A 25,248-nucleotide genomic window follows, 5' to 3' on the forward strand; every position below is an offset into this window, starting at 1 on the left:
AAAAGGAAATGCTTATTAGTGCAGCATGTGTTTAGCCCTCAGTTCCCTGTTATGGCAGATCATCAAGGCAAGTATTGCAGCTGAAGTCTGAAAAGGGCAGGAAAGACATGATGCATGCTAATAACATACATAGCCAGACAAGGCAAGGTAATGCAGGAATAATGACATTTCACACTCTGAGGCAATAGCTGTTTTCCTGTCAAGGCCAGAAAGGAGTTTTTCCTCATGCCACAAATGTTTCAGCTTGAATTTTGCTCTTTCTTCCATTGGTGTGGTGCAGGATATAGCAGAGGGGAAGAGGATTTTTGCTCAGGTGTGTAAGGCTTTTACTCTGTTGTGGACAACTTTAGGTACAAAACTCTCCCATCTTCAACTACTGCTCCTAGACGTACTCACAGAACAATGGTGCTAGTGAAGGTCTAGTTCTGGAAGGGAATGCAGGCAGTGAGGTGCACACAGGGCTTTGGGCTTCATCTTAGGGAGTGTTCTCTGTCCCAGCCTGGGGCAGTGTAAGTAGAGAAGGGATAAGAGAAAACCTGATGGTGAGGTTTCACTAGCCATGTCCCAGATATGCTGGGATGGATGAACCTGATGTTTCAGGCTCAGCCACATGTACCCTGGGGTGAACCACTGTCTGCAAGCACCATTCCCCTCCCTAATCCTGTGGCTTTAAACCACTAGAAAAAACAAAGCAACTGTAAAAGCTGGACATGCCTGAAAACAAAACACAGTGTCCTTGGGCCTTGGACAAGTGGCACACCCCCTCCCTGCCCTCCCAGGCACGCTGGAGAGGCAGTAAGCTGTGGTGGCCTCAGCCTGCGCTCAGCCTGGCCCTCCGGCCCTTGTCCTGCATTTCCTGTAAACAGGGAACACTTCCTCCCCAGAGATGACCTGGCAATGAACTAGCAAGGGCTGACGCTCAGCTGCACCGCACCCAGCGCCCCACCATGCCAGAAGGTACGATGGGGAGGCTGATAATACATAATAGGTTATGAAAGGCAGCCCTGCTGTTTATAGACTCCTTTGAGCACATTATTTACGTCGCATGTGAGCCACCACGGAGCTTTTACTTTCACTAAATCATTAACTTCACAGGCACCCAGAAGTTTTCCATCCAACAGCACCAGCAGAGGTTTTCCTTAAGGCATCAGCACAGCTCTTCTTTAGGCTTCTCTTTTTCTTCTATCCCTTGCTGAATCACAGCCCTGTTATTCTTCAGCACCCTATTGCTTCCCATCTTGGGTAACATATTGCTATGTTGAATCCTTGCAATGCTTGGAAACCTGAACCAAGAGGGGCAAAATGAAGACCTGAGTGCTTGGCAATGACAAAAGTCTCCATTTTGTGCTGTGAAACTCTTCTTCCTTCCCAGACCATGCAGGCCATATATCTGCATCATGTTGAAACTTTCGATACTGCACATCTGTCAAGAGACAGAAGGAAAACATCCACTGATCATCAGGATGGGTTTCAAGTGATTTGCTGAGCAACTCCTAGTCACAGCACAAATGGCCTGACAATTAAACCAGTCAGCACTTTTGCCCTGTTTGCCTCTATAAAATGACTTATCTTAGTGACAGTCTGACTTTGGATACAGTGGTGTAAAACTGGGAGGAATTCATCCTGACTCCAGTGGAGTCACTTTATATTTATACTTGTGATCTTTGAGCAGAATAAGACCCTCTGATTTCACTCTGAATCCTCTGTAAGATTTATTCCTCTCATAGATCAGTGACAGAATAAGCCAACCACCTAGAACTGCATTAATAAGGAGAAAGGAAAGATGTCCTCTGTAAGAAGTGATCTTCAGCTAGTCACCTGGTAGTCATCTCGGACTCTGAGACGTACACCTCTGTGGGGAGACCACCATCTGGGAAGCAAAGCTGAAACCGCTGCCCTACTACAAATTCTTTGTTATTATCTTCGACATGTTTCTTAAATTCTTTGTGGATTGGCTGTCATTTGTGTAAAGTGGTTAATCCCAGAGTAATATATTTAAAATACAGCTAAGACTGAAGGCTTTGGACACTGTAGATCCCTACCAGCATCTAAAACAGAACTGCTCAGTTCATCTCCCTTAGGACACAGTTTTGCTTCTGTTCTTCCTGTTGATTGCAAACTAAAAAGGATTTCACTATTATGGTCCAGCCCTTAAGTCAACGAGGGTTGGGTACCCCCAGGATCATGCCCATGCTTATTTAAATTAAGGCATAGAGTAATGTTTACATTCTTGTAGCCAAGCTGAGATGCAGAGATCTACCTGGAACTATTTAACAGTCATGTTTGCTAGCGTTGCTGTTTTCTGCTGGGGGGGTGTGTTCTCGAGTTACAGCCTCTCAGTTGCTTTCAAGCAGCCAAGCTGGCATGATTTCTGCACAATGGCACACACTGGAGAAGAACACCAACAATGGAAGATTCAGGTAGTGCCACTTGCGCAAGGAATTGCAATTTATAAAAAAATGGTGGGTAGACACTTTACAAAAAGGTCTGGATAAATCATTCTGTGGGAGTTTTGCAAACGGAGCTAGGCAGAACAAAGGCATGTTTGTTACACACAGTGGGCTCTCCTGTCTTACAAGCATAATAAAGAGTTTTAAAGTTTTAAATATGTAAGAATCTGGGTCCAGATGTGTCTCATGGCTGCACAATGAGCTGAGCTACACAGACCTAGAATATCTTTACAAGTCCTACACCTTAGTGTCTTTAGGTTTGTACAATACAGCAGCTGCTCTGTACTTCTGCACATACAGTCCTGAGACTCAAGAGTACAGCTGGGACTAAACTATTGATTCTGGAATCTAGCCTGGACTGAGATGTGATTAGGTGTCAATTAGGCAAATGTGATCATTACAGCGGTGCATGGATCCAACTCATTACAATCCTTTGAGAAGATCCAGTTTAGCATAATTCTTAAGTGATAATAGAAGTGAACACTCAAAGGAGGATGCCAGCTTGGAAATGGTGTCAGTGAAAGACAAACAGAAAACTGAACTTGAATCAATCATCATCTGCTGCACCCAGAATTTTTAGTGATCTACTTATTAATAGAAATATGAATTCTTGGCACCGGATTCCAAAAGACAGCAGAACTGGTGGAAGACAGAGGGCTTGGTTTTGTTGTGGGAAACACTCTTGGATTTTTTTTTTAAGTTTTCTGGAGTTATGTCAGGAAAAGACTTAAAATTAGTATTCCTAAAGCCTTTTAGATAACAGAGAAAATTACACTTCTAAAGCTAGTAATGACAGTTTTCAGTTCTTTTTTTAAAAAAAAAACACAGATTTTATTCTTAAATTAGGAGAAGTAGCAGCTAATTAGCACCACTAATACTTCACAAAGTCCGAATCTGCTACAATATTCAGACAACACACAAATTTCTTGCAAGTACTGCCTTGCTTAGAAGTTACAAACAACTTACATGATGAGTTCAAATATGAGAGATTTTTCTAAGCATTTTCATAGCACTACTGATTTCAATTTCATTTGTGCATAAGTAGAATAACAGTTGGTTATGCACATGGGGGAGTAAGGGCAGAACACGCAATTTCAAAAGCGGCATTAGGAACAGTAGGATACTTGTGATTTGTAACTGCCATTTCCAAAGTGCTTGTAATGTATGTCAATTAAGGTGTCCCTTTCAACGCAGTGACATCAGTCTTTCAGAGCCAGCAGTACAAGAGTGCCCAAGTGTGCAGTGTGAGTGCCTTCAGTAGCAGCACGCAAGGGGACGTCACAGTGATTTACATATTACTGTCCCACAAAGAATTAACCTTTCAGTAACTCAGCATAAACCCTTCATTTGACATGTGCCTCAGGCTGAGAATGGTACTGAGGTTAGAGGGGAGTTAAGGGAAAAGTATAGGAACAGTGGATGCTGATAAGGTGTCAAACTGCATCCCAAGCTACCAACTCTGCAGAAAAAGAAAAATGAACCAGTAGCCCCCATGCAGGATTGTACATATGTATATGGGACTGGCTTCAATTTACAATAAAACAAAACAATAATTTGGTTGGGCTCTCTCAGGCTTCCTGAGGCTTGATGAATGATTTAAGGTTCCAAATTATTAATGGACCCTAAAAATAAACTTTATGGACCTCAGAAGTAAACTTCATAGAAAAAAAGCCATAATGAGGTGGATTTATAGGATGAAGTTCAGGTGCTAGTTTTAAATCCAAGAATTTCAATTTGGGTGGGGCCCCAAAGTGACATCTAAAAATTTCAGGATAAAATACTGTAAACCTATTAGCCTATTCCTTTCAAATTCAAGCCCTAATAGCCATAGTCTACATTTTCCTCAAAACTGTCAAGTCCATCAAAGTTGCTAGAGTAATGTGAGAAGGTAAAAAATTTCTATCTATTTTGATCTGTATGTTTGCTTGACATCAAATTTTAATGGAAAATGGAAAGAGATTTTTTCATGGCTCTCAAATAACAAGCAGATTACAATGACACAGGTACACAAAACCTTGTTGCTTGAAATCAGATGTTTAGCACTCCTGCATCTTTACTGTTGAGCTCCAGAACTGGAATACTGACATAGAAAAAAGTCCCAAAGCTTGAAACTTTAATGCTTGTATGTTAAATGTGTCAGGGAATCTTTTTAAGTGGTGGCTAGAACTTTCCTCTACTGTATGTATTAAGGCAACAAACAAGTCTAAATGCCTAGACAGACAGACAATTTGTGGCAGACTTCTTGACCTAGGACTAAGACAAGTAAAATCACGTCTTATAAACTGTGAAAGAACAAGAAAAGATGAGGAATGAGCTGTGTTATGAAACAGCACTCCATGCAATACGAGTAGAGGAACAAGCCTCAGAACCATTTTAAACACAGCCTCCCTTATTCCTCTAGACTCTATAGAGAGACTGAGAGTGTTCCTCTGTCCCCCTCCAGATCAAATCATCCTGTCCTTACACCTCCCACACAGGCTAAACTAGCGCTGATTCTTTGCTGACGTTGCAGAGAGCTCAGCAGCAGACCAGTGTGGAAAGTGTAGCCCAGGCTTCTGCTCTGGGGGCAAGCAGAAGCAGCCAGCAATATACACAGCATCAGAACTGTCATCCCAGGGAGGTTGTGTAATGATGTGGCCAGAAGCCATGGCCCAGTTATGACAGCTTGAAGCAGGGATACAAAAGACAAGAGCTGGCCCTCATCAAGCAGTTTTCTGTGGCTTAATCTCGCTTCTATCTCTGTAATAAAGTGTTCTATGTACAGGCAGATTTAGGATCTGCTCCACATTTATTGTTTCACTTCCCAGGGGTCAAAACACTTTCTCTTTGTATGTGTATATTACAGTCAGACATCTGACAGCATAGCTGTAGGATGGAGAGTCAGGCTGTTCTTCCATTTCCATTTGACCAATAAAGCTAGTGTGCATGGCCTGGGCCCCCAACCTGAAACTAGCTCAGCACCAGAAGACTGAATAGGTTTTGCCTATTTAGCTTTCTGAACAGGGTGAAACAAGCCCCTGGAACAATGTAGAGGAAGAGGACATGGTGAGGGTCAAGGAGGAGGATGGACTAGGCAGTAGCAGAATATATTAGCTTAAATTGTTTTAACACCATAGTCTGGACTTTAATGTGGGGTGCACAAGTCCATGGGGCCATGCGGGTATACACACACCGGTATGTCCTGGTGTGTGCACAGTCCTGCTTACCACTGCAGTGTATTCTGCAACCACTTTGTGCCGTTTACTTTTAAGAGTACACTGTGGGCATGAAGACCTGTATCCTACAGTGCATCAGGAAGGAGACTAGTGCAAGGAAAGATAGGATCCATATGAGCTGTGGAAAATGCAGTGAAGCTGCCTAGTCTATTTACAGATTTGAAAGTATCCAGGTATGCCTTGTTACCATTTTGTGTTGGTCGTTCTCTGCAGCTGCTCTCTGCCTGCTGTATCAAAGCATGGATGTTAGTTGTCTCCCTACTCTGGGAATGAAGGTACACGGGCAGAATAAGAGATGTGGTAACCTGGGTGAGTGATTCACACACTCCCAGTAGGTTGGCTACATGACTGACGTAGGAAAATAGCTGGCTGACATGGGGAAATCACTGATGTGCTCAACAACCCCTTTGAAGGCAGGCATTGCTTTACAGACTGTGGTGTTGGAGCCACTGGCAAAAAAAAGGTTGTGAAAGGTCACGAGATAACTCTAACCACTCAAAAGATCTTGTCTGGCCCAGTACCATATAGTATAGCATGATGTTTTGCAGCAGGTATGCTGTTCTCTGCCCTAAACAATCTGTTCACTTATCACTGAAATGAAAATCAGTACCTTTAAGTAGGGCATGCTTCAAGACTTTCCAACAAATCTTCCCAACTTCCTGTCATGGTCCCCTTCTCTGAATTCTCTGGTCTGTCACACAGATTTCATGGTTCAAGTGATGCCATGTTGACCTATGTGAAAAGTCCTCAGATATCTTTTAGAATAGCATCCTGCTATAGTATTGCTCCTCTTTATGCCTTGAAGCTTTTTGGTTGAATTGTCATCACATTCACACAGCTTTTCATCTGAGACACTTACTTTTACACAGATTCTGAAAGTCAAACACTCTGAACTCCTTTACAGCTTAAAGCAGTGATGAAAAAAGTATTTTATCAGCTACATGTAGAATGGCAAACTGATTATGGCAGAATCTGAACTGTTCAATTTGTAGAGGACTTTACCAGGAGACAACTGTTTTTCTTTGCTGCACACCAGAAGCTTAGAAAAAATTTTTGAGCCTCAGAAAACTGAAAATAAATTATTTCAGATGTTCTAGAAATGAAGCAGAACTGTGTCCGGTTTTGATTGTCCTGAGATCAAAACCTGTGAGTATTTCTTTCTCTCTGTGACTGGTGTTTTAGGCACTGAGTTGTGAGAAACTCAGAATCTAACTCCCAGAGCTGACTGATTGAAAGTGATCTGGGATGAAAACCAGACCTGGGAGAAGCAGAGGCTGGGTTTTCTGTATCTTAGGCTACATCATATAGGAGTTTCCCTTAGAGTTTGTCAAAATAGACACATTGTTCACACAGAATGCTTTTGTGAATTTTTCCCTTTTGGAAAATGTTTCAGCGTACTCTGTTTTCAGGTGGTAGTCTGAATTATCAGGGCAATCAAATCATAAACAGCTGTTCAGATCCTCAGATGTACAAATCAACAGAGTATAGCCCTGTACCCCAAATAAGCATCTGACACAGTATCGTTTTCTTATCCAGATTCCACTTATATCAGAACTTTTCTGACTATGATACATTTAAAAATGGTTTTCTGACTATGAGTTCTGGATCTAGTTAGAAAAAGATGATACATGACACAAAAAGAAACTGTCTGATGACATGGCACATATTGTAGGTCAGAAATCAAGGGTATGATCCTGATTATTCTTTCTTTGTTTATTTTTGGCAGTGTAACATAGTCACGAAAACTTGGAACCAGAGTCTTTATGTTCTATTTTCATTTTATTGCCAGTTCATTATTCCATACTTTTCATGGAAAATACTCACAGTAAATTCAACATAATGAACACCATGCTGCTTTGCAGGACTCTTAACGTAGAAAGGGAGTTGTCGTTTCCTTGTACTAGCAGGATCAGCTGCTTTACCAATACCATGTAGCTAGGTTCTGGTAACAAACCAGGGGAAAAATGCAGTGAAGCTAGGATCAGAAGGAAACCTGTCTAGATGACAGAAGTAATATTCCCTATTAAAAAAACCCAAACAATAGAACAAAGTACTTTTTGACTGGAGTGAGACCCAACGAACACCCCTCTTACTGCTGGCAGCATTACGCCAGCTGTTTGTGTTGCCAGAGCCACAAAGGAATTTGTGCAGATTATTCAACCTTTCTTGCTATCGATAAAAATGTCCTTTACTCTTGAGGGCCATTTTTATGAATGGTCAGCCCTGGGCTAAATCCCTCCCACAGAGACTTTCTGAAGCAGTGGCAATTTGTGCTAAATATGCCTTAGCCTCATGCAAAGACCTCAACATCATTTTCCTACAAGGGAACAGTTGGGGAGTTTTGGATAGCAGATCCCTTGAAACACAAGTTGAAAACAGCTGTCTGTTGCTCTAAGGCCAGCATATGCTTGTCCTGTCATTTGGTCGTGTGGTAGGAAAACACTGAAAAGTGCGATTTTTTTCCTGCATCGTTTTAATAGTGTTTCTAAGTGCTGGTACTGCAAGTGTCAATGACCTCAGACAGTGTGAGGGAGACTGTCCAGAATGCTGCTCTCCCCCAAACAAAAATGAGTCCTGAACAAAGCAGTGCCCAGTCTCTTGGGTTTTAAAGTTTCTGAGCTCCTGCAAGCTGAGTGTGCAAAAACACCTCCCTATCAGAAGGGCAGGGAGGTTTGGCAGCTTTTCCTATCAGTTTTCAGAGAGATCTGAGGACATACGAAAGGAACTGACACTACTAAGAAACCTCTTATATTCATGGTTGTCCTTCCAGCAGGTATTCCCTTTGGACTTGAACACGCATACTGGATTTGAAACTCAGTTATCCTGCAGACTTACCACGAAACAGAGCTCCTGGAATTCTAAACTAACCAAGACCTTGTATCTGGCTTTTCTTCCCTGATGTTTGGGGGAAATATCAAATGAACTGAATTGTTTTGCATTCCAGAGATTCACTCGGTTGTTAAAGCAGAGTATTTCCAAAAAGAGAGAAACAGAGTTTAACTGCTAATACATCGGGCTGAATGAATCTGCTCATTGGCTCTCCTCTGTCTCCTAAAACATCAGTTTCAGTTCCCAGATTAAAATCAGAGCTGGCTGAACTTCTGCTTGGCTGAGGCTTTTTAAGTTGAAAAACGAGGCTTGTCATGACTGAAAATCACATAGATGTGTGACATTTGGCTGGGATTATAAACTATTAATTAATTCTCTCCCCCCCCAGCCCCCCCAATTCTGGAAAATCAAAACCATCTTAATTCTGCAATTCAAAAGTATGTTTTAGTTCACAATTTACTTCAGTATCTCTTTTTTTTTTTTTACTTGCAAATTAAACAATCAGAAAAAATGTTGGGAACTACAGAATTCCTTTGTTTGCTGGGGTTTTTTTCATGGCCTTTTCAGTTAGGCACACATATTTCATTTCTCGTGAAGCCACTGAAGCAATGCTTTTCCTTAGAACTGCAATCAAATGGCATGATAAATTGTTTGTCCAGCACAGATTATAATATGTTTTTACATTTTTGTCATCTTATGATATGTCACTTTCATTGTGGCTCTTTAGCCTGAGTGTATTTACTGTAATGTGTTTTTATTTCACTGCCATTGTATGGACTTTTTAAGCCTGACAATGTGAAAGCAAAAAGTTTAAAGGAAGGATTTTGAGGTGCTCAGTTTTAGCTCACATATTGTCCTTATATTTAAGGACCAGAAGATTTGACTTCAAAGATATGTCATGCTGTATACAATCCATTACTTTCTGCAACCTTTCTGAGCTCTCCTAGCCAACTCTCAGAACTAAGAATGCAGTCTGATACCTGAAATGTAAGAGGGTCAACGAGCCTCACTGAGAAACTTTCATCAGAAACGCCAAACTGGCTATTTTTAATAGGTCTGCCTGCCTAGAGGACCCATCAGGGAGATGCAGTGGGTTAACACCCGAGTTCTTGGTCCAAATTTACTAAATGTATTCAAGACATAAGGATGAAGTGCCAACAGACTGAAGGGGTATTTAATTTGAAACAGCTGAGAATGGCTGGATGGAGGCTGCTGAACACAGACCCAAGCAACTATCACGTGTCTCAGTTCATCAGTACCTAGCTGTATTTCCTTTGAGAAAAAGAAGTCTGAGGGCATCCCTGTGATACTGATAAAGCTGGTGTAGCATGAGTCAGAACACCAAAAGGTGTTCACTGATGGTAGGTCTAAAACTGCTTACTCTCGGCCTTTGAAAGATAGCATCTAATTAATCCAAGTGAAAGGGTCCTTTTATAGATAAGCTCTTTAAGAGGGGTCTTGGCAAAACACGGTGCCTCTTACTTATGTTCTTCCATCCGTTAACTCTAATTGGTCGATTAAGATAAAATTAATTGTTGTATGCCACCAAACAGCAAATCTTTAAGGCAGTTTTTACATTAACTGCCTTTGGGTCCTGTAAAAGAAGAATTCTTGTAGGATAATTAAAAATGCACTGTACATTATAAATAACTTTGCTGGGTGACACAACAAACCATAAACTACTAGATTAGATTTGCATTTAAAATGCTATAGCATTCTGTTGGGTTTGTTACAAATCTAATCTAGAGACATACCCCATATCATTGAGCAATGGATTCTGGAAAGGCTGAAGAATTGTAATGTGCAATCTCTCATTCAATAAATCTTCTCAGTAAGGCTCAGGGTGGGGGTGGGAGAGGAGAAAGGCGTACATAGAACACTCATTGACAGTAAAAGACCCGACCATTTCAAACAGGCTGCATTTTGCCAATCACCACCCTGTCTGCAGTGCATGCTTTTTTTTCTGTGGTGCCAGGAATGCTTAAATCTCACCAATATCACTTCTGTGCCCCATAAACATCATCCAGGGCAAACCTGCAATACACAGCAGACTCTCTCCTCTTGTGTAACTGCACTGAAATACATTTTTGGTTCATGTAATGGAAATAGAAGACAAAGAACTCTACCTAGGCTTATAAGCCCTCAGGACATTAAAGATGGCCACATGTATACATTCCTCCTCTGCACTGTAATTTGATCAGAAAAGTAGTCATCAGAATAGAGTCCAGCTGCTAATAAAGCCAACATCTACTGAGGACTTGGGACCATTTCCTGGGAGGTATATGGGACTGTGATTCTATGATAAACAAAGCCAGAGTTAGATCCAGCATGTTGTGGCTGAACAGCGGCAGCCCTCGGAGGCTATGCTGGGATGCACCTGCTGTGTGATGGTGAGGTGCAAGGCAAAACTCTGACGGGGGATCACATTGTCTTCCTGACTGTACTCTCTCCCCATACCTGCAGCCTCAGCTTGAACCAGGACAAACAGCTCCATGGATATGAGGAAACAGGAGAGCAGGCATGGAGCTGCTGCAAGATTATTACCTAAATCTGGACAATGTATTAAAATCTCTCCTTCTTCAGTATTAATAAGACATTAACAATACTGCCCAAAGACACTTCTCAAAGGTGCTTGTTTGAAAAGCTCCGCCACCAAAGCTGTCTTTCTGTCCTTGCTGTCTTGGAAAGGCAGTTCCCCACTCCTCTCTTGCCTGAACATACAAGGTGAAGCATGCCTTGTGCCCAGACCTAAGCAGCGGCGGGTTATCTCCCACAGACTGCTCCCTGTCTCTGAGCAGCTGGAAATCCTGCGTGAACCACTATCACCTTCTAACTCCCTGTGGCAATTCAGACAATACTAAAGTAAACAGAAATAAAGACATGACTCATTTCAGAGCTGGCTGTGGCTATTGTCAAGAATTTCAATAGGCTGTGCACAGCCTGAAGTTAAGGTATAGCACTGGGATCCCTTGCTCTGCAATTAAGTTAAAAAACTTTGTTTCAGCTTTATGCTGCAAAATGCAACAACTGATGAAAGCTTCTGAGATTTTATTTTCCATCATGTTCACCAGCTCAGAAGTGAAAATGTCTCTTTCCCTGGTCTCTAGGCTCAATCCCCTGATCCTCCTTCCCTCTGTTACAGCATTTTTATGGGACTTTCTCCCAACTGCACCGATCCAGAGCACCGCATGTGTTCCACACTGACATAATGAAAAGGTACGTATATTTTTATATATATGTATAATTTTTTAAAAATAAATTATGTTTCTTTAAATACCTTATCACAATGCCTATGATCACCACATTTCTCCTTGGCTTAAAAACTGTCAGCAGAATTCCACACGATAGACCCACACAGGTCTTTAAGGGACCTGAGCCCCAGTAGTAGACCACTTCTGTCCTACCTACATAATTAACATTGTCACCCACCCTAGGAAGCACTCGACCTATGAAAAGGAAATTCTCCCTCTTGTAAAGCTTCTCATCACTGCTATGGGTGCATGCTAGCTTAATGTAGGCACAGGGCAGGGCTTTATGGGGCAGAGAACTAGGAAATTAGTAGCATCAGCAGCCAGGATTTGTTTCTCTGAGAAAGCAAAAAGAGGAAAGGATGGGAACATCTTTCCTAAAACAATTATCTGAAATCTAGGCTGAATCTGTAGCTCTGGGCTTAACTTTCCTCCCAAATCCAGGTGCCTTGAGAGGCTACTTTGCTTAGGTTTGTCTCCAGGTCTAGCCTAGAATTATCTTCCTTCTGCTCCAAATGCAGAGTAAAACAGCATGAACTATCGGTAGCATTGGTATTATTGTATACAGCAGTAAGCCAAAAGACAGTTTGAAAAGTGTTGAAAATGGGGGTCTTTTCTGGATACTCTCTGACAGTCATGCCTGTACTGAGTAGCTCTAGCTGGGACAAGTAGAAAAAACAAAGCATGAGTTGATTTTATCTTCTTGAGAAAATTATCTTTGAGTTTTACCCTTGACAAGAAACAAGTAACTGGGCTGCTCTTTGGGATGAGAATAGTATGGATATGGGCAACATATGGGCAAGCATATTACAGAGCAAATCTTGTTCTTTGGCTAACAAATCATGTGCCTTTCTTCTGCCTCTGTCTTCTAGAAAATGTCAGAAACATCTGGAAATTTGGTGCTGCTTCTCCTTTCACAAGTCTTCCTTGTGTATGAGACTCTCTTGCTTCTCTCTTTAGATTTCTTCCCCCTCGTTTGCTCTTTGCTGAGGCAGAAACAACCATAGCCTTATGGTTTTCTTAGGGCCACAGTTCAACTGAATTAATTATCAATGGAAGGGGCACGTTGCATCTGTATCAAAAGCAATCAGGTGCTTTAGCCATACCTATTGCTGCTGCATTTATCCAAGGAGTGAAAGGCTTCAGGAGTTTCTAGTGGCTATTTGCCGTGCTTATCTGTTGCAATATCACAGCTGTATTTCTCAGAATTGATCAAAATGGTGACATTGCTGTTAGGATTCTTCTGCCAGCTGCGTAGTAGCACACTTCAAATGCTAAACCATTGTCATATCTGCTTGTGCTACTTGGTTAGACTTTACCAAGAAGCTGTAATCCTTTTGTGATAAGCAATTATGTTCTTTGCCAAAGTGATGACTCCTGCTTGGACCCACTCTACCTGCTCCTTTGTTTTCACAGAAAGCCTGTGCACTGTAGAACTGCTGCAGGAATCAGACATCAGGGGAGAAACAGGACCTACACAGACAATAACCCGCCACACCCTCAGGGAGTGGTCACGGGGAACTTTTGATCTGCAATCAAGATGGTATATGGGGTCAGTAAACGCACAATTTTAAGGACCACTCCTTCCCTGAGCCTGGGAGTTCAGCAGTAACAGTAAAACTAATGTGCAACTACAATTACTGTCTTGGAAAGGCTTTTTGCTCCCTTACCCCAGTGATCTCCCCCAAAACTTCAGTGTGTGCTGGGATCCGCAGTTAATGTCCCCAGAATGACAGGGAAACACAAATTGCAACAAGAATTATTTGGGAAAGCAGCATGGTGGCCTGCAGAGGGCACATCTACCTGCTTTCTTACCTGAAAAGTCCTTACTTAGACAATGAACTTAGGTCAGATCACTGTATCTGGCTGTTCTACCTCTTGCCCTTTGCCTTATTCAAATCAGGTCACAAATTGGCACTTCCCTTCCAAATGCAATATAAACCACAAGAGATAGTGGGAAGATGTTTTTGCATTTGGCAAGATGCATTCACTGAAACCTGTCGAAAAGCTTGATTCTGTGCTCCAGAGAGTTGCACACAGTGTTCCTGACAGAAACCCAGGGAAAATCTCCACTCCACCATCGGCTCCACTGACTGTCCAAACTTCAAGTGTCTATAGAATGACTGTCTGAGGGCCAAGCTCAGCTACTCATCACTGCATTCAAAGTAGCAGGGAGTTAGCGTCTCTATGTTCATGTTTTACTGACAGACTGTGTTTTGTATTTAAGGACTTTTGAGTGCCACATAGTTCAGCCATAGACACTGGATGGTATTAGCTCAACAATTAATTCCCTAGCACGCAGATGATCTCTTTTAATTTATGCACTTTTTCTTTCTCACCCATTTTCTTACATAGGCTTTTACAAACTTGCCTATCTGTGACAACAGCACATGGGGGCCAGTGATCACCATTGGGGAGGAAAGTTTTGTCTACTTACCCTCTTATTAAAGGGTAAAAGTCTTTAACGGAAAAGAATGGTAATGACATTTATTATAAAAAAAGTGCTTTCTGCTTACAAGCAATAGAGATCCACTGGGCCAGACTCTAATCTCAGCCATCTTCAGTAAAATCCTTTTAATTCTTTGTTGATTGTCTGATCAATATTTGAATGAAAGAGATCTCTAACCAATTGTGAAGAGACTTAGAGACTTCCTAAACTCTTCTAGTATCCTTTACAGAAACAATTCCAGCTTTCTCATAAGCTTGGAATGGGCTTAAGTGTGTGAATTTGAAGAATATGAAGTAGCAGTAAAACAACCCACCTTCTTAGAAACAGTTCTGGGTTTTTTTTCTAATAGGAGAACAGAGTTGTTTTATGAACCACAATCATAGCTACATTTTCTTGAATGACTGATGGACTATGTGAGCCACAACCTTCCAACATACTTATTTCCACAACTTTTTGGCAATGAGGAAAGTATACAAAGACTATGATCTATGGCAGGCATTTGAAAGCAGACACTCTTAAAGGCTTCAGTCATATCATGCTTGGAGATTTAACACTCTGGTGCGGGTATTATTTAGAAGTTATATTGTTTCAAATGTCTTCAATAATTGAAAGAAAATGGAGGACAGTAAGGTGAAGAAACTGGTGAAGAAAACCTGCTTTATTCAACTAATTTAAAGAAATGAAGAGGCGGCATCTTCAGTTTCCCCCTGCTTTAATGGGTGCATGCAGGTTTAATTCACTTTACTCCGCTGGACTTCATAGAATGGTCCTGAAGTTTTGCTTCTGCCCTTGTATGCATCAGACTTTCAAATTGTGCCTCTCTGCGCTAAGCATTAAATATCAGCCTTGTAGGTTAACTGACACCCTTACTGAGCCTTAGCTCAGCAAGAACTTATCTAATTTTTAAACGTTAGAGATGCGGATCAAGAGCGGAGCTCAATTCTGCATCCGCCTTTGACGAAGAGTTGATGAATTCTTTCCGTAGTTATTCTCAAATCACATCAGGTACATTTATGAACTTCATGAGTGTTTCTCCTCAAATAAGCATCTCTTTTCCGGCTTTCCCATCTGTCTTTCACTGCAGTATCTGAGCACCTCTGACATGCTGCCACTTTGACAAACAGTATTGCTGTGTTGGATTTTCTAAGAACTTTCTTTTTATTTGGAAACGTATTGGTCTTTTATGTAAATTAGAGCACTGTGAATTTTCTTGAAGTTATATAAATGACTTTGATTCACAATTTTAACAAAAGATGAATTAATATTCCTGTACATTTCTGTGTATTTTAAACATGACAACACTGATTGTCTTTTCTTGGTCACTATTATTTTGATGTGTGTACTATTTATACTGAAGCTTCCATTACATAATTATCTCTAGACTTTCACCTTATCTTTCCTACACTGTGCCTAGATACCACACTGTGCCTCTCTTAAGTGCTGGTGATTTAATCTTATATAACGTATGTGCTTCTCATTTGAAGGAGCAGAGCGCGCCAGGAATATGACATCTTGATTTTATTGGTTAAAAACATGTACTGTTTTGGAGGAAATTGACTCTAATGGTTTAATTTTCACCTTAAGCTTAAGGGCATATGAAGGTCTGAGTAGCATATTATTCAGACCATTTTTAGGTGGAGAATTCATGTTTGAAGATGTTGATTATGCTTAGCTGTTGTTAGGCTTTTTTTGGTGTATGTTACAGAAGGGTAGAGAATAGATGGTCATACAGACTGTCCCTGGCTGCAGTCTTGGAGCTGATCAGTGACTGATGACCTGCAGGCAGCACAGAGGATACAATCATTTAAGTGGCATAATTTGACAGAACGCAGGTTGATGAATCCAGTGGTGAGCAAGGGGACAGCTAAATACTCATTGGAGGAGAAGTAACTGCTCATCCACTGGATTTTTCTCTTTTTAAAGGAGGGGTATTTGAACTCTCTATGGCCCATCAACCACAGGCAGTGGTTCTATTGCTGTCTATCTATAATACAATTTTGGTATACATTTTGGAATTGATCTGCACTGATATAGTTTGTGATCTTGTGCGTAGGCCTGGCAGAAGCGCAGACTGACTATGGCTGTGTGCAAAGAGGGTTGCTTACAAATCTTTTAATGTAGCTGCTTACCCATGAAGCATCCTCTCCAACGCTAGCAGTTCAGATACTGACAGTGTTCTATCAGTCTCTAAGCACCTGTGCATTCCTGCTTTGGTCTGGCCAAATTAAAGGAAAAGTATCACTTGCCTGACACGCATAAACTGTGTTTTTTCCCTGACTTTCTACTAAAGACAAATTTTTCTCCATCTTTTCCTTAAAGAAGCACATGCCTTGGGAATAAAACACATTTACAAAGGAACAGGATACTGAAGAGGTTATCAGTTTTCTGGACTGTACTAAAGCTGAGAAGAATCAGGTACCATATGTCTTGAAAAGGAGTGGAAAGTCAGAGCCTTGGGAGTAATTTACAGGCATAAGACTGCAAGGCATGAGACTAGAGACTTACTGGGAATTACCATGAGCCTTCGTGTCATTGCACAGAGCACTGGAATCCCCACACTGGCCCTCAAGAATTCCCTTGACAGTCAAAGTCTAATCAAGCCCTGCTGTTGTTTAAGTACAATGATGAGACTGAGGTTTTTCTAGTATGTATAGATGACCATTTTATGTAGAAGGATATAGGACTGTACAGGTAACAGGAACATGGGCTTTTAGCTCATTTCTTATGAATGTTCAACATCACAGTGGCATTAGCTGTGGAACTGCAGGTATATTCCTTTTATTCCTCTCTTCTCCCTATCTTTTTTCCTTTCCGGGTTTTGAGCATCTTAGCAGAAAGAAGGATTGAGACTTAGCACACCTGGTAAATCCAAATCATGGACTAAGTAGAAAGCAAAAAGGGGAAATGAACTGAAAACACCCAACCCATGCCATCTTCCTGATCTTATCTAAACCCTGATAAAAGACTCTCTCAATCTCTCCTAAAAGCACTGGAAATGATACTGTGGTAGACTATGAAATAAGTGTTTGAGGTATCTCTTTCCCATCCCCTTGATGTTTATCACACTGCCATATGCGCAGCTAATGCTCTGAAGGTCAAGCTGGGTTAGCGAAGCAATTTTTTAAGACGTGCCGGAGTACTTTAATTCTAACTGACTCTCATCTGATGAAAGTTTAGCAAGTAACTTTGGTGAAATTGCTCTGACTTGTAGCTGTTGAGGGTCAAGGCAATGCTACAGTTTACAGTGTACTGTTCCAGAGGTGGGGCACAGCTGTCTTGCTTTCAGCCTGAACAACTGGTTTGTGTTGCTTTGTACTTTGTAGGGCAGCTCTTCAGAGAAAGGGGGCTGGAAAGTGACTTTTCAAAAACAAATGAAAATTGAGTCTGATATAGGCTATGTGGACTAGGGAAAGATCAGGGGAATTTTGTCCAATTCCACTTCTGTCCCATTATTTCTTCACTGTACAGAATACTAATGATTACCTATATTGTCATACACTCAAATCAGAGTTTAATTGTTAATACCAGATAACTAAATTTTGGGGATACACAATAACTGCCCTTCAGGGGACAATATTCCAAGTTCTATTCTGGCAATGGTAATTCTAAGATATATTTCTAGAACCCTTTCGCTATTGATTTTTTCTATAAACTTGATTGCCTCTAATTAGAAATTATCTTAAATCTACTCCACATGGTCTTTCCTTTTAAGCAAGAAAATTGAACAGTTACTCTTCTCATTCTGTCAATTTATGTAAGGCCCCCACTTGCCCCGCTTTTCCCCAATCACACACAGTAGTGGAGGTTCCCATATTATTATAATCTTTAATAGCACTCTCACGTTCTGTTCTCTGAAGTGTAATAAAAAGAGTTGTACTTGGCCATTCATCAAAAACGTAGCAATTCCACAAAGTATCAGCAGATGCTAAACACCAGGGCTCTGCAGGTGAATGCACCAAAGGGAAGTTCATGGGCTCAAGTCTCATGTATTGCAACAGTTTAATCCAACACACTTGTACTCTCAAATGGTTGAAATCAGCCTGCTCATATCCTGAGGCTTGAGTTCAAAGTAACTTTTATCCCGGTGTGGTTGTGGTAGAGCTGTGTTTGATAGGCATTCATATTAGAAAGCTCAAATCTATCGAGAGAGATTTTAGGCAGAACTGCTTTAGCAGGAAATAAAACATCCATGTCTATACATCATGTACGCAAGTGTAAATAGGTTCATGTACGTGCACTTGTACAGTTTGCTTTGCTTTACGATTAGACCATACACTGTTTCTCCAAGTACATTATGCCACTGGATGTGTATTACCCATTTACATTTCATCAAAGCTTTTCAGGTATGTCTTTGGCCGAAACATCCCAACAAATACAGCAAATAAGAGCTATCTCAGCAGCAATGCACGTATATCGCTGCCTGCCTGATGTTCTTCCCCTCCATCCTGGTTATCTTGATAAAGGGGTTGTTCAGGAGCCTAGCCTTCATTTCACCCCCAACAGCAAAAACTACATGCACAACAAGCAGCAGACTGAAACTTTTTGACCTTGAGGCTTCCTGAACCAGTTTGGATTGGCTCTCCCTTTGAAAAAACAGGCTTCCACCAGAAGTTCATAAATGGGCCCAAGTCACAGCAATTGACGTAGTTTTAATATTTTAAACTTGGTTCTTCAAGAACTACCTAAAATGGGTGGCATTTCATGGACACAAAGAACTGACCGGCTTTTCCAAGCAGAGCTCTGGGGATGTGGCTGTGTGCTTTGTGAAGCTGCACTGTACCCCACCATGTCCCAGTGTCAACACCACTGGGGCTCCCAACGCTGGAGGCAGCCAACATCTCCGAAGCTAAACCACAGACCTGCATCCCAGACCCCTCAGCTTCAGACATGTTTTGATCGACAGCTTAACCACTGATGCAATCTCTGTCCCCTTGTCATACCTCCCCCTCCCCTGCCAGTTCTTGCCTCTCGGAAAGACAAAGCACTGTACATCATTCTTGTTTTAGGAATGGTTAGCAAGACTCACTCAGAGGCGTTAAAGAAAAGTTCTTTTACTCCCCAAGTCTGAAATACCAAAAGAGGGATGTGTGAAATGCCCATGTTTCTTTCCATTCATAATGACAAGGGAGAGGAGCAGAAAAAATAAATGTTGCAAAAAAGCAGGAGTATTAAATCTTTAAAATTATAGATGAAAATGGACAGGAAAACCTTGCTTTTAAGATGTTTTATCTTTTTTACACAGCTCTAACAAAATATAACTGCATTAAAGACATTCCTTTTCATTCATTTGCTTTGCACCTTGTTTTCTCATTACCTGTTTAACATGAACTTAATGGAAAACACTCTTCTTACACCTCTGCACTCCACTGATTATATGCTATAATCTGACGACAAATTCAAAGGTCTTGAATGCATTGCTCCTGTGTAACTATGAAAAGGACATTTTATTGTTTGCAAATAATCTAATGGAATAGGATCACAGATTGTTATTAATGTTAGCAATGCATGTGATTTCAGACAGAGCTATTTAATTAATTTATAAACCAGCAGCTCTGTCAAAGGGGCATAATGATAGGTTTTAAAGCAACTTCTAAAATTGTCTAGTCTTAGTTCATGATTTGGGGTTTTCTGGTCTACACTTAACTGATGTACTTGGAAAGAGAAGTTACATATATAGTGTTGCTTTGAGAAATTGACAGGAATGAAAAATTGAAGCAGGAACCCTTCCAGCAAATAGGCTCTTTTTTCATTCAGTCAAGACAGAAATGTTTCTTACTGAAGAACAAAGCAAGCTTTTCCCCCTGCCTCCACCCCACAAGCCACAAAAAATTAGATCCGTTGGATAAAATAAATGTTTTTAAACATTCTTTGGTTTGTATTTATAAACCATAGGGTCCAGATCCACTGGACTTGCTAGCATACATTTACAAGGTAAAGAGTTAATCTGGTGTCTTTTTATTTTCACTGAAAAAGGCTTATCTTGTATTCTTCCAATCTTTCTTGTAAGCATTTCCTGAGAAGGGGTATAAGCCAAGCAACATGGAGGACCTGCCTATGACACCTAGCAGGGGAGGCCTTGCCTGTTTGGCCAGGGTTAGCAGGTCTTACATAATAATTTATTACAGTACCTTTCTGTTTCCTGGTCTGTGGTTTGCTGCTTGTTCTCAAAGCCAGTAAAGCTGCTCATATCCACATAGCCGTCATTCTCATTAGCAGCAGACAATGCCCTGCTGGGATCTTCAAAAAACTCAGTAAAAGTTCCTGCTCTGGTGGATCTTCGAGGAGGAATCTGTATGTTTTCATAGTCAGAGCTCATAGCAGGAATGTTCTCATAGTCAGATGTGTCAGCATTGGGAAAAGAAATGGACCTAGGTTTTGTTAATGGGAGTGGCATGAAAGGAGGCCTGGACCTGTCCTCAAAGGACTCCACCCTTGAAACACTCTTGCTGAAGGACTTGGGCGTTCCTTTTCTTTTACCATCCTTATAGAAAAGAACAGCCGAGGGAGACTCAGATGCACGGAGCTTCCCCACATGTGATTTTAGTTGAGGTGAACTACTTAGGCTCCTCCTGTCCAGGTCCATCAGCCTTGGAGGCCCGTGATAGCTGGACTCTGACGAGGACCTTGAAGAGGAAACATTAACATCTACATGGACTTTACTTTCAGTTTTCTTCTTGAATTTTAGAGTGAGGAACCTCTTAAAGGAAGATTTCTTTTTCTTGGAATACTTATCAGGTGAGTCATTCTCTATCAAAAGTGAAGGGGAACTTTTAGTGATTGGCTTTTTGGTGATGTAGGCAAGTTCAAAAGGAGGTGGTATATCAACAACTGAGGATGGAGTAGATAAGCCACATGATGAAAGGTGATTTCTCTGGGAAAAACTACCTGAGGAACCATTGACACAAGGCAAAGACAAATTGTCTTCTGTCCTTTTTATTCTACCATCATCCAGTACACAGCCATCACTTTCTCTGTAAACAGAGACAGGTATCTCTCTCCCTTCAACAGAATAAGATCGAGGATATAAAATAAAACGTCTTGACTTGGTTGGTAATGCTCTGTTGGCTTCCGTTGGTTTTCCTTCCACTGACAGTAAATTATTGCTTAAAACTTCTGTCCCAGAGCCATTGCAGGAAGATGGTAAATCAGTTTCAGGTCCAGCTTCTTCTGGAACAGTTTCTGGGACATAGCCTGGCATTTTCCCAGAGAGTGACCGTGTTCTAGTGACAATGCTTTTACAATCAATGGGCAGCAAGTTGTTTTCACCATCCATGCCCAATCCATCCCTTTTACTGCAATCAGTTCCTAAATCAGTCTGCCCATCATGAGCAATTTCATTTTCTGCAGGAAGCACATAAGGGTCATCTAGGGAATCACTGCTAGTTTCTCTTTCCTCTGATTCTTCAGGCACAATGACCACTTCAGGGACTGCTAGATTTTCATGCAAGATGTGTTTGGTCCCACATTCTACATTCATTTTCCCATGCTTATGGACTTCTAACTCTTCCTCAAGTGGGACCTGTTGATGTGGACTTGGGACACGTTTGCTGAGGCTGTTTGCTTCCAACTCATTGTCTTCAAGTTGCAGCTCATCTGACTTAGAGGTTTCCACAATATTTTCACTATGCTCTTCAGCAGGCGTATCTTCCAGCTCTGGGTCCATCCCTGGACTACTAGGTAGACTATTGGAGATCACACCCTCTTCATCCAGAAAGGTCCCTTCTGTTTGAAGATTCTCATCTGAATGTTCCATGGGTACTCCCTCACCACATTCATTCTCACAAGGAGCAATCTGACAGGCAGCATCCGTATTCTCTGCATTCACAGTTTCTTCCTCCTCTTTCCCAGAGTCTTCGCTTGCTTCACAGGCTACCTCTGGTGTCTTCTCCTCACCTCTCCTCTCAGTGATCTGGCAGGTATCACTGGCATTTCCTGTGTTTGTATTACTGTGCTCATCTGTGTCTGCTTCCTCCTCTTCAGCTGCTGCTTGATGGATGGATTCTCCTAAACCATTTTCAGTGCTGGGTTGATTTTCACATGGTTCTAAGCCAGGAGCTGTTTCTTCACTGGCCTCATCAGGCAGCACGTCAGGGCTTGCACAGTCATCATTTTCTAACTCCCCCTCCATGTTCAAATCAAGCTCTGCATGCACACCGTGGTCACCATCATGTGCTAGACACTCATCTCCCTTTTCTAAAATCGTGGGCAGTTCCTCCTGCCCTGCCTTCTCACAACCTGGGATCGATTCATCTTCAGGTAGTGGCATTAAAATGGTATCTTTACAGATATCACCCTTTAGTTCCTCATCTCTACTCAAAATGTTATCACTGTCAGTCTTACAATCACTGTTGTCTGTAAAGAGTTCCAGGTTGTTAGGAGTTGCCTCCTTGTTTTTTGTTTCACTACAATCACTTACAACATCCTCATCTTCATCTACATTCTTGAAAGCATCTTTATCCCCATCGGGGGCATCTGAGGACTCCTCACAAAGTGCTTCAGACTGGTCACAGTCTCTGGTTGACTCTTCAGAGTCTGGTTCCATTGGTTCAGCAATATCTGAAGAGTTATGGTGCTCATCTTCGGTAACGTCTCGATTGCTAGTATCCTCATCATTAGCAATGTTATCCTTTTCCTTCCCTACCTCTTCTGGAGTTTCCAAGACTTCATTTTCCTCAGAGGAATCTAGGTTCAGATCATGCTCATGTTCCAAGTCATTACAGTCTTTGCTGGTCAGCTGAGTTTCAGGAACTACAATGTATTCATTATCCGCCTCAGATTCTGGGCAATCAGCATTGCACTGGTTTCCTTCATACAGCTCTCCATCAAGACACACCAGTTTCCCATTTGAGCATTTATTTAAGTTATTGTTGGTATAAACACTGGATTTGCCCTCACTGTCAGCTGAGAATTTTGGCTTGGGAGCAATAGGTGGTTTGGGACCCCTAGACATAGAGCTCAGGTTATGAAGAGTATCAGCCCTTGGCAGTGAAGGAGAAAATTTGGAGACAGCTACTGGAGAAAGATGACCAATAATCTTTGGTTTCGGTGCTAGTGGTGGCTTTGTGATTTCTGGAGAAAAGAGAGAAAAGCCATGTTAGTCATCTTGGTTTCTTAAAAAAGCCATCAGAATATATCCTACATCACACTTTATCTTATACCAATGACTTCTAATGCAGAAGGATTCCAGCCAATAAAAGGCTCAGCTCTGAAAAGAGAAATGAAGGAGTTCTTCAGCTAAATTCAAGTGAGCGCTTGGTGCCCAGACACACAGCCTTCCCATCCGCCACTACCATGGAACAAAATATGGAGTTACATTTTATTTGTCAAACAACATAATCATAAGGCATAAGATGGTCTGCTGAAAGCTCAGCTAATACTTTCCATTGATTATGTAGCTGAGTTATAATGCACTGAATAAAATACTTCAGCCCAAAACATGAAAAGAGTTACTGGTTTAAACTTAAGTTCAGTTTTCAGTATACAGCTTCTTCAGTCCTTTCTTTAGTCAAAAGATCTCCCATCCTCCTGTAAATGCCAGGACCCCTTGCAGGTACAATCTTCTCTGAATGTCAAAATATGCTGTTAAAAAAGTGAATTATCTTGCAAAATAAGGCCAGCCAGAGTCTCTTAACTCTTTCTAGTGGAAGTGCTGACACATGTAGGGGAATTCAAATAGATTGACAATAAACTAGATTGAAACTAGATTAATTACGTCATGTATGGCCATTTTACTCACAGTATAGTTTATATGCCACAGCCATTTCCCGCTGTCTTGGTCCTGAAATTTATATTCTTTAACTAACTAAATGAAATGCTGAAAGGCTGCAAAAATAGGCAACAATAGGGATCCTCCCTCATGAGATTTTAGATGAGATGAAATATGTAAAGAAGCCAGTGCACCAAATGGTTACAGATGGTAACAAGTAAAGAGAAGGGGTTTTGCTCTTATAATGCCTCCTAGCCATCAATAGGTAATTACATAGTTAATTAATCAGAAATATATTTTTATAATTTTAATTAACACATTTTAGTGGAAAAAAGGGGAGCTCCCCATTGCAAGGAAAAGCACAGGACAAACAGTTTCATCATGAGAGCCAGGAACAAGTCCTTGTGCAAAATCCTCATGCCCTACACACAGGAAATAAGGAAACAGCATCTCAAGAGATACCATTTAGGACATGGTTCCTGTGTGAAATCCTATCCTAAATCATATTTCAGAAAGTGTAGCTACTGTGCTGTTACATTTTGAGTATTTTGGAATGCAGACTTTTGACATCTGGAACTGAAAACAATTACAATTCAGCTGTGCTTCATACTAATAACAGAGTAATACTGAATACAAACTGCTTAAAAATGATTTTCTGATTGTTATGATATTTGGTGTCACAGTACTTTTCCTATTTTTATCTTAGTCCGACTGAAGTAATTTTTATTGAACTAATACTGGCATACTTGTTTCATTACTCTGGGAGATACAAGAGGCTGTTTCTTCAGATCTTCTTAACCTTGCTGAAATTTCTTCCAATACTCAGAAAGATGCTGGCAATTTGGCATTCTGATAAACCAGACCACAGTGTTTCTAGAATTATGAGACACCAGAGAGATTTCATGTAAGCTAAAAACTGAGTCAGTGATCTCAGCTCAGCCCAGGAATGAAAAGTCTGTTCTAATAAGGCACCTTATTGCATATACTGATTAAGAATTATTCTGTATCTGGGGGTTTATCTGACCCAGCTTCAAATGTGGGAGGCTTAAAACAACTTGTGGAAAAGGAGGGAGAGAGAACTGCGTATTCGTCAGTCTCCAGTACTGTAGTGTGTACTCTTGTTTCACAGTATCCACTGCTGCTTTGAGCTGCACAATATCTGTCTAACTATTGAAATCACAGAATGGGTAGCTAATCTTTCCCTCCAGATTATTTCAGAAATGTTACATGCCAAACACTCCACCACTGCTGAAGTACCATTGCTTCTGTTGCAGCCAGCAGCAAGTCTGCAGCAATTAAAGGCTGCAGAGTGCTGAAAACTGTTAAAACACAGGGAAGGAATTGAAGTGGG

At 41.2% G+C, this 25,248-nt stretch overlaps 1 protein-coding gene across 3 annotated transcripts in view; it reads right to left on the reverse strand.

Moving 5' to 3' along the window:
* The window catches only part of FGD5 (FYVE, RhoGEF and PH domain containing 5), a 110,060-nt gene that overhangs the window by 76,933 nt on the left and 7,879 nt on the right, over positions 1-25,248 (reverse strand). For all 3 annotated transcript variants that reach the window (XM_080387543.1, XM_080387544.1, XM_080387542.1), the window contains exon 2: positions 20,320-23,260. In XM_080387543.1, the coding sequence (XP_080243669.1) occupies positions 20,320-23,260 (2,941 nt within the window). The remainder of the gene's footprint in view (positions 1-20,319; positions 23,261-25,248) is intronic.

This window comes from Falco punctatus (assembly GCF_963210335.1).
Source record: "Falco punctatus genome assembly, chromosome: 4".
NCBI lineage: Eukaryota > Metazoa > Chordata > Aves > Falconiformes > Falconidae > Falco > Falco punctatus.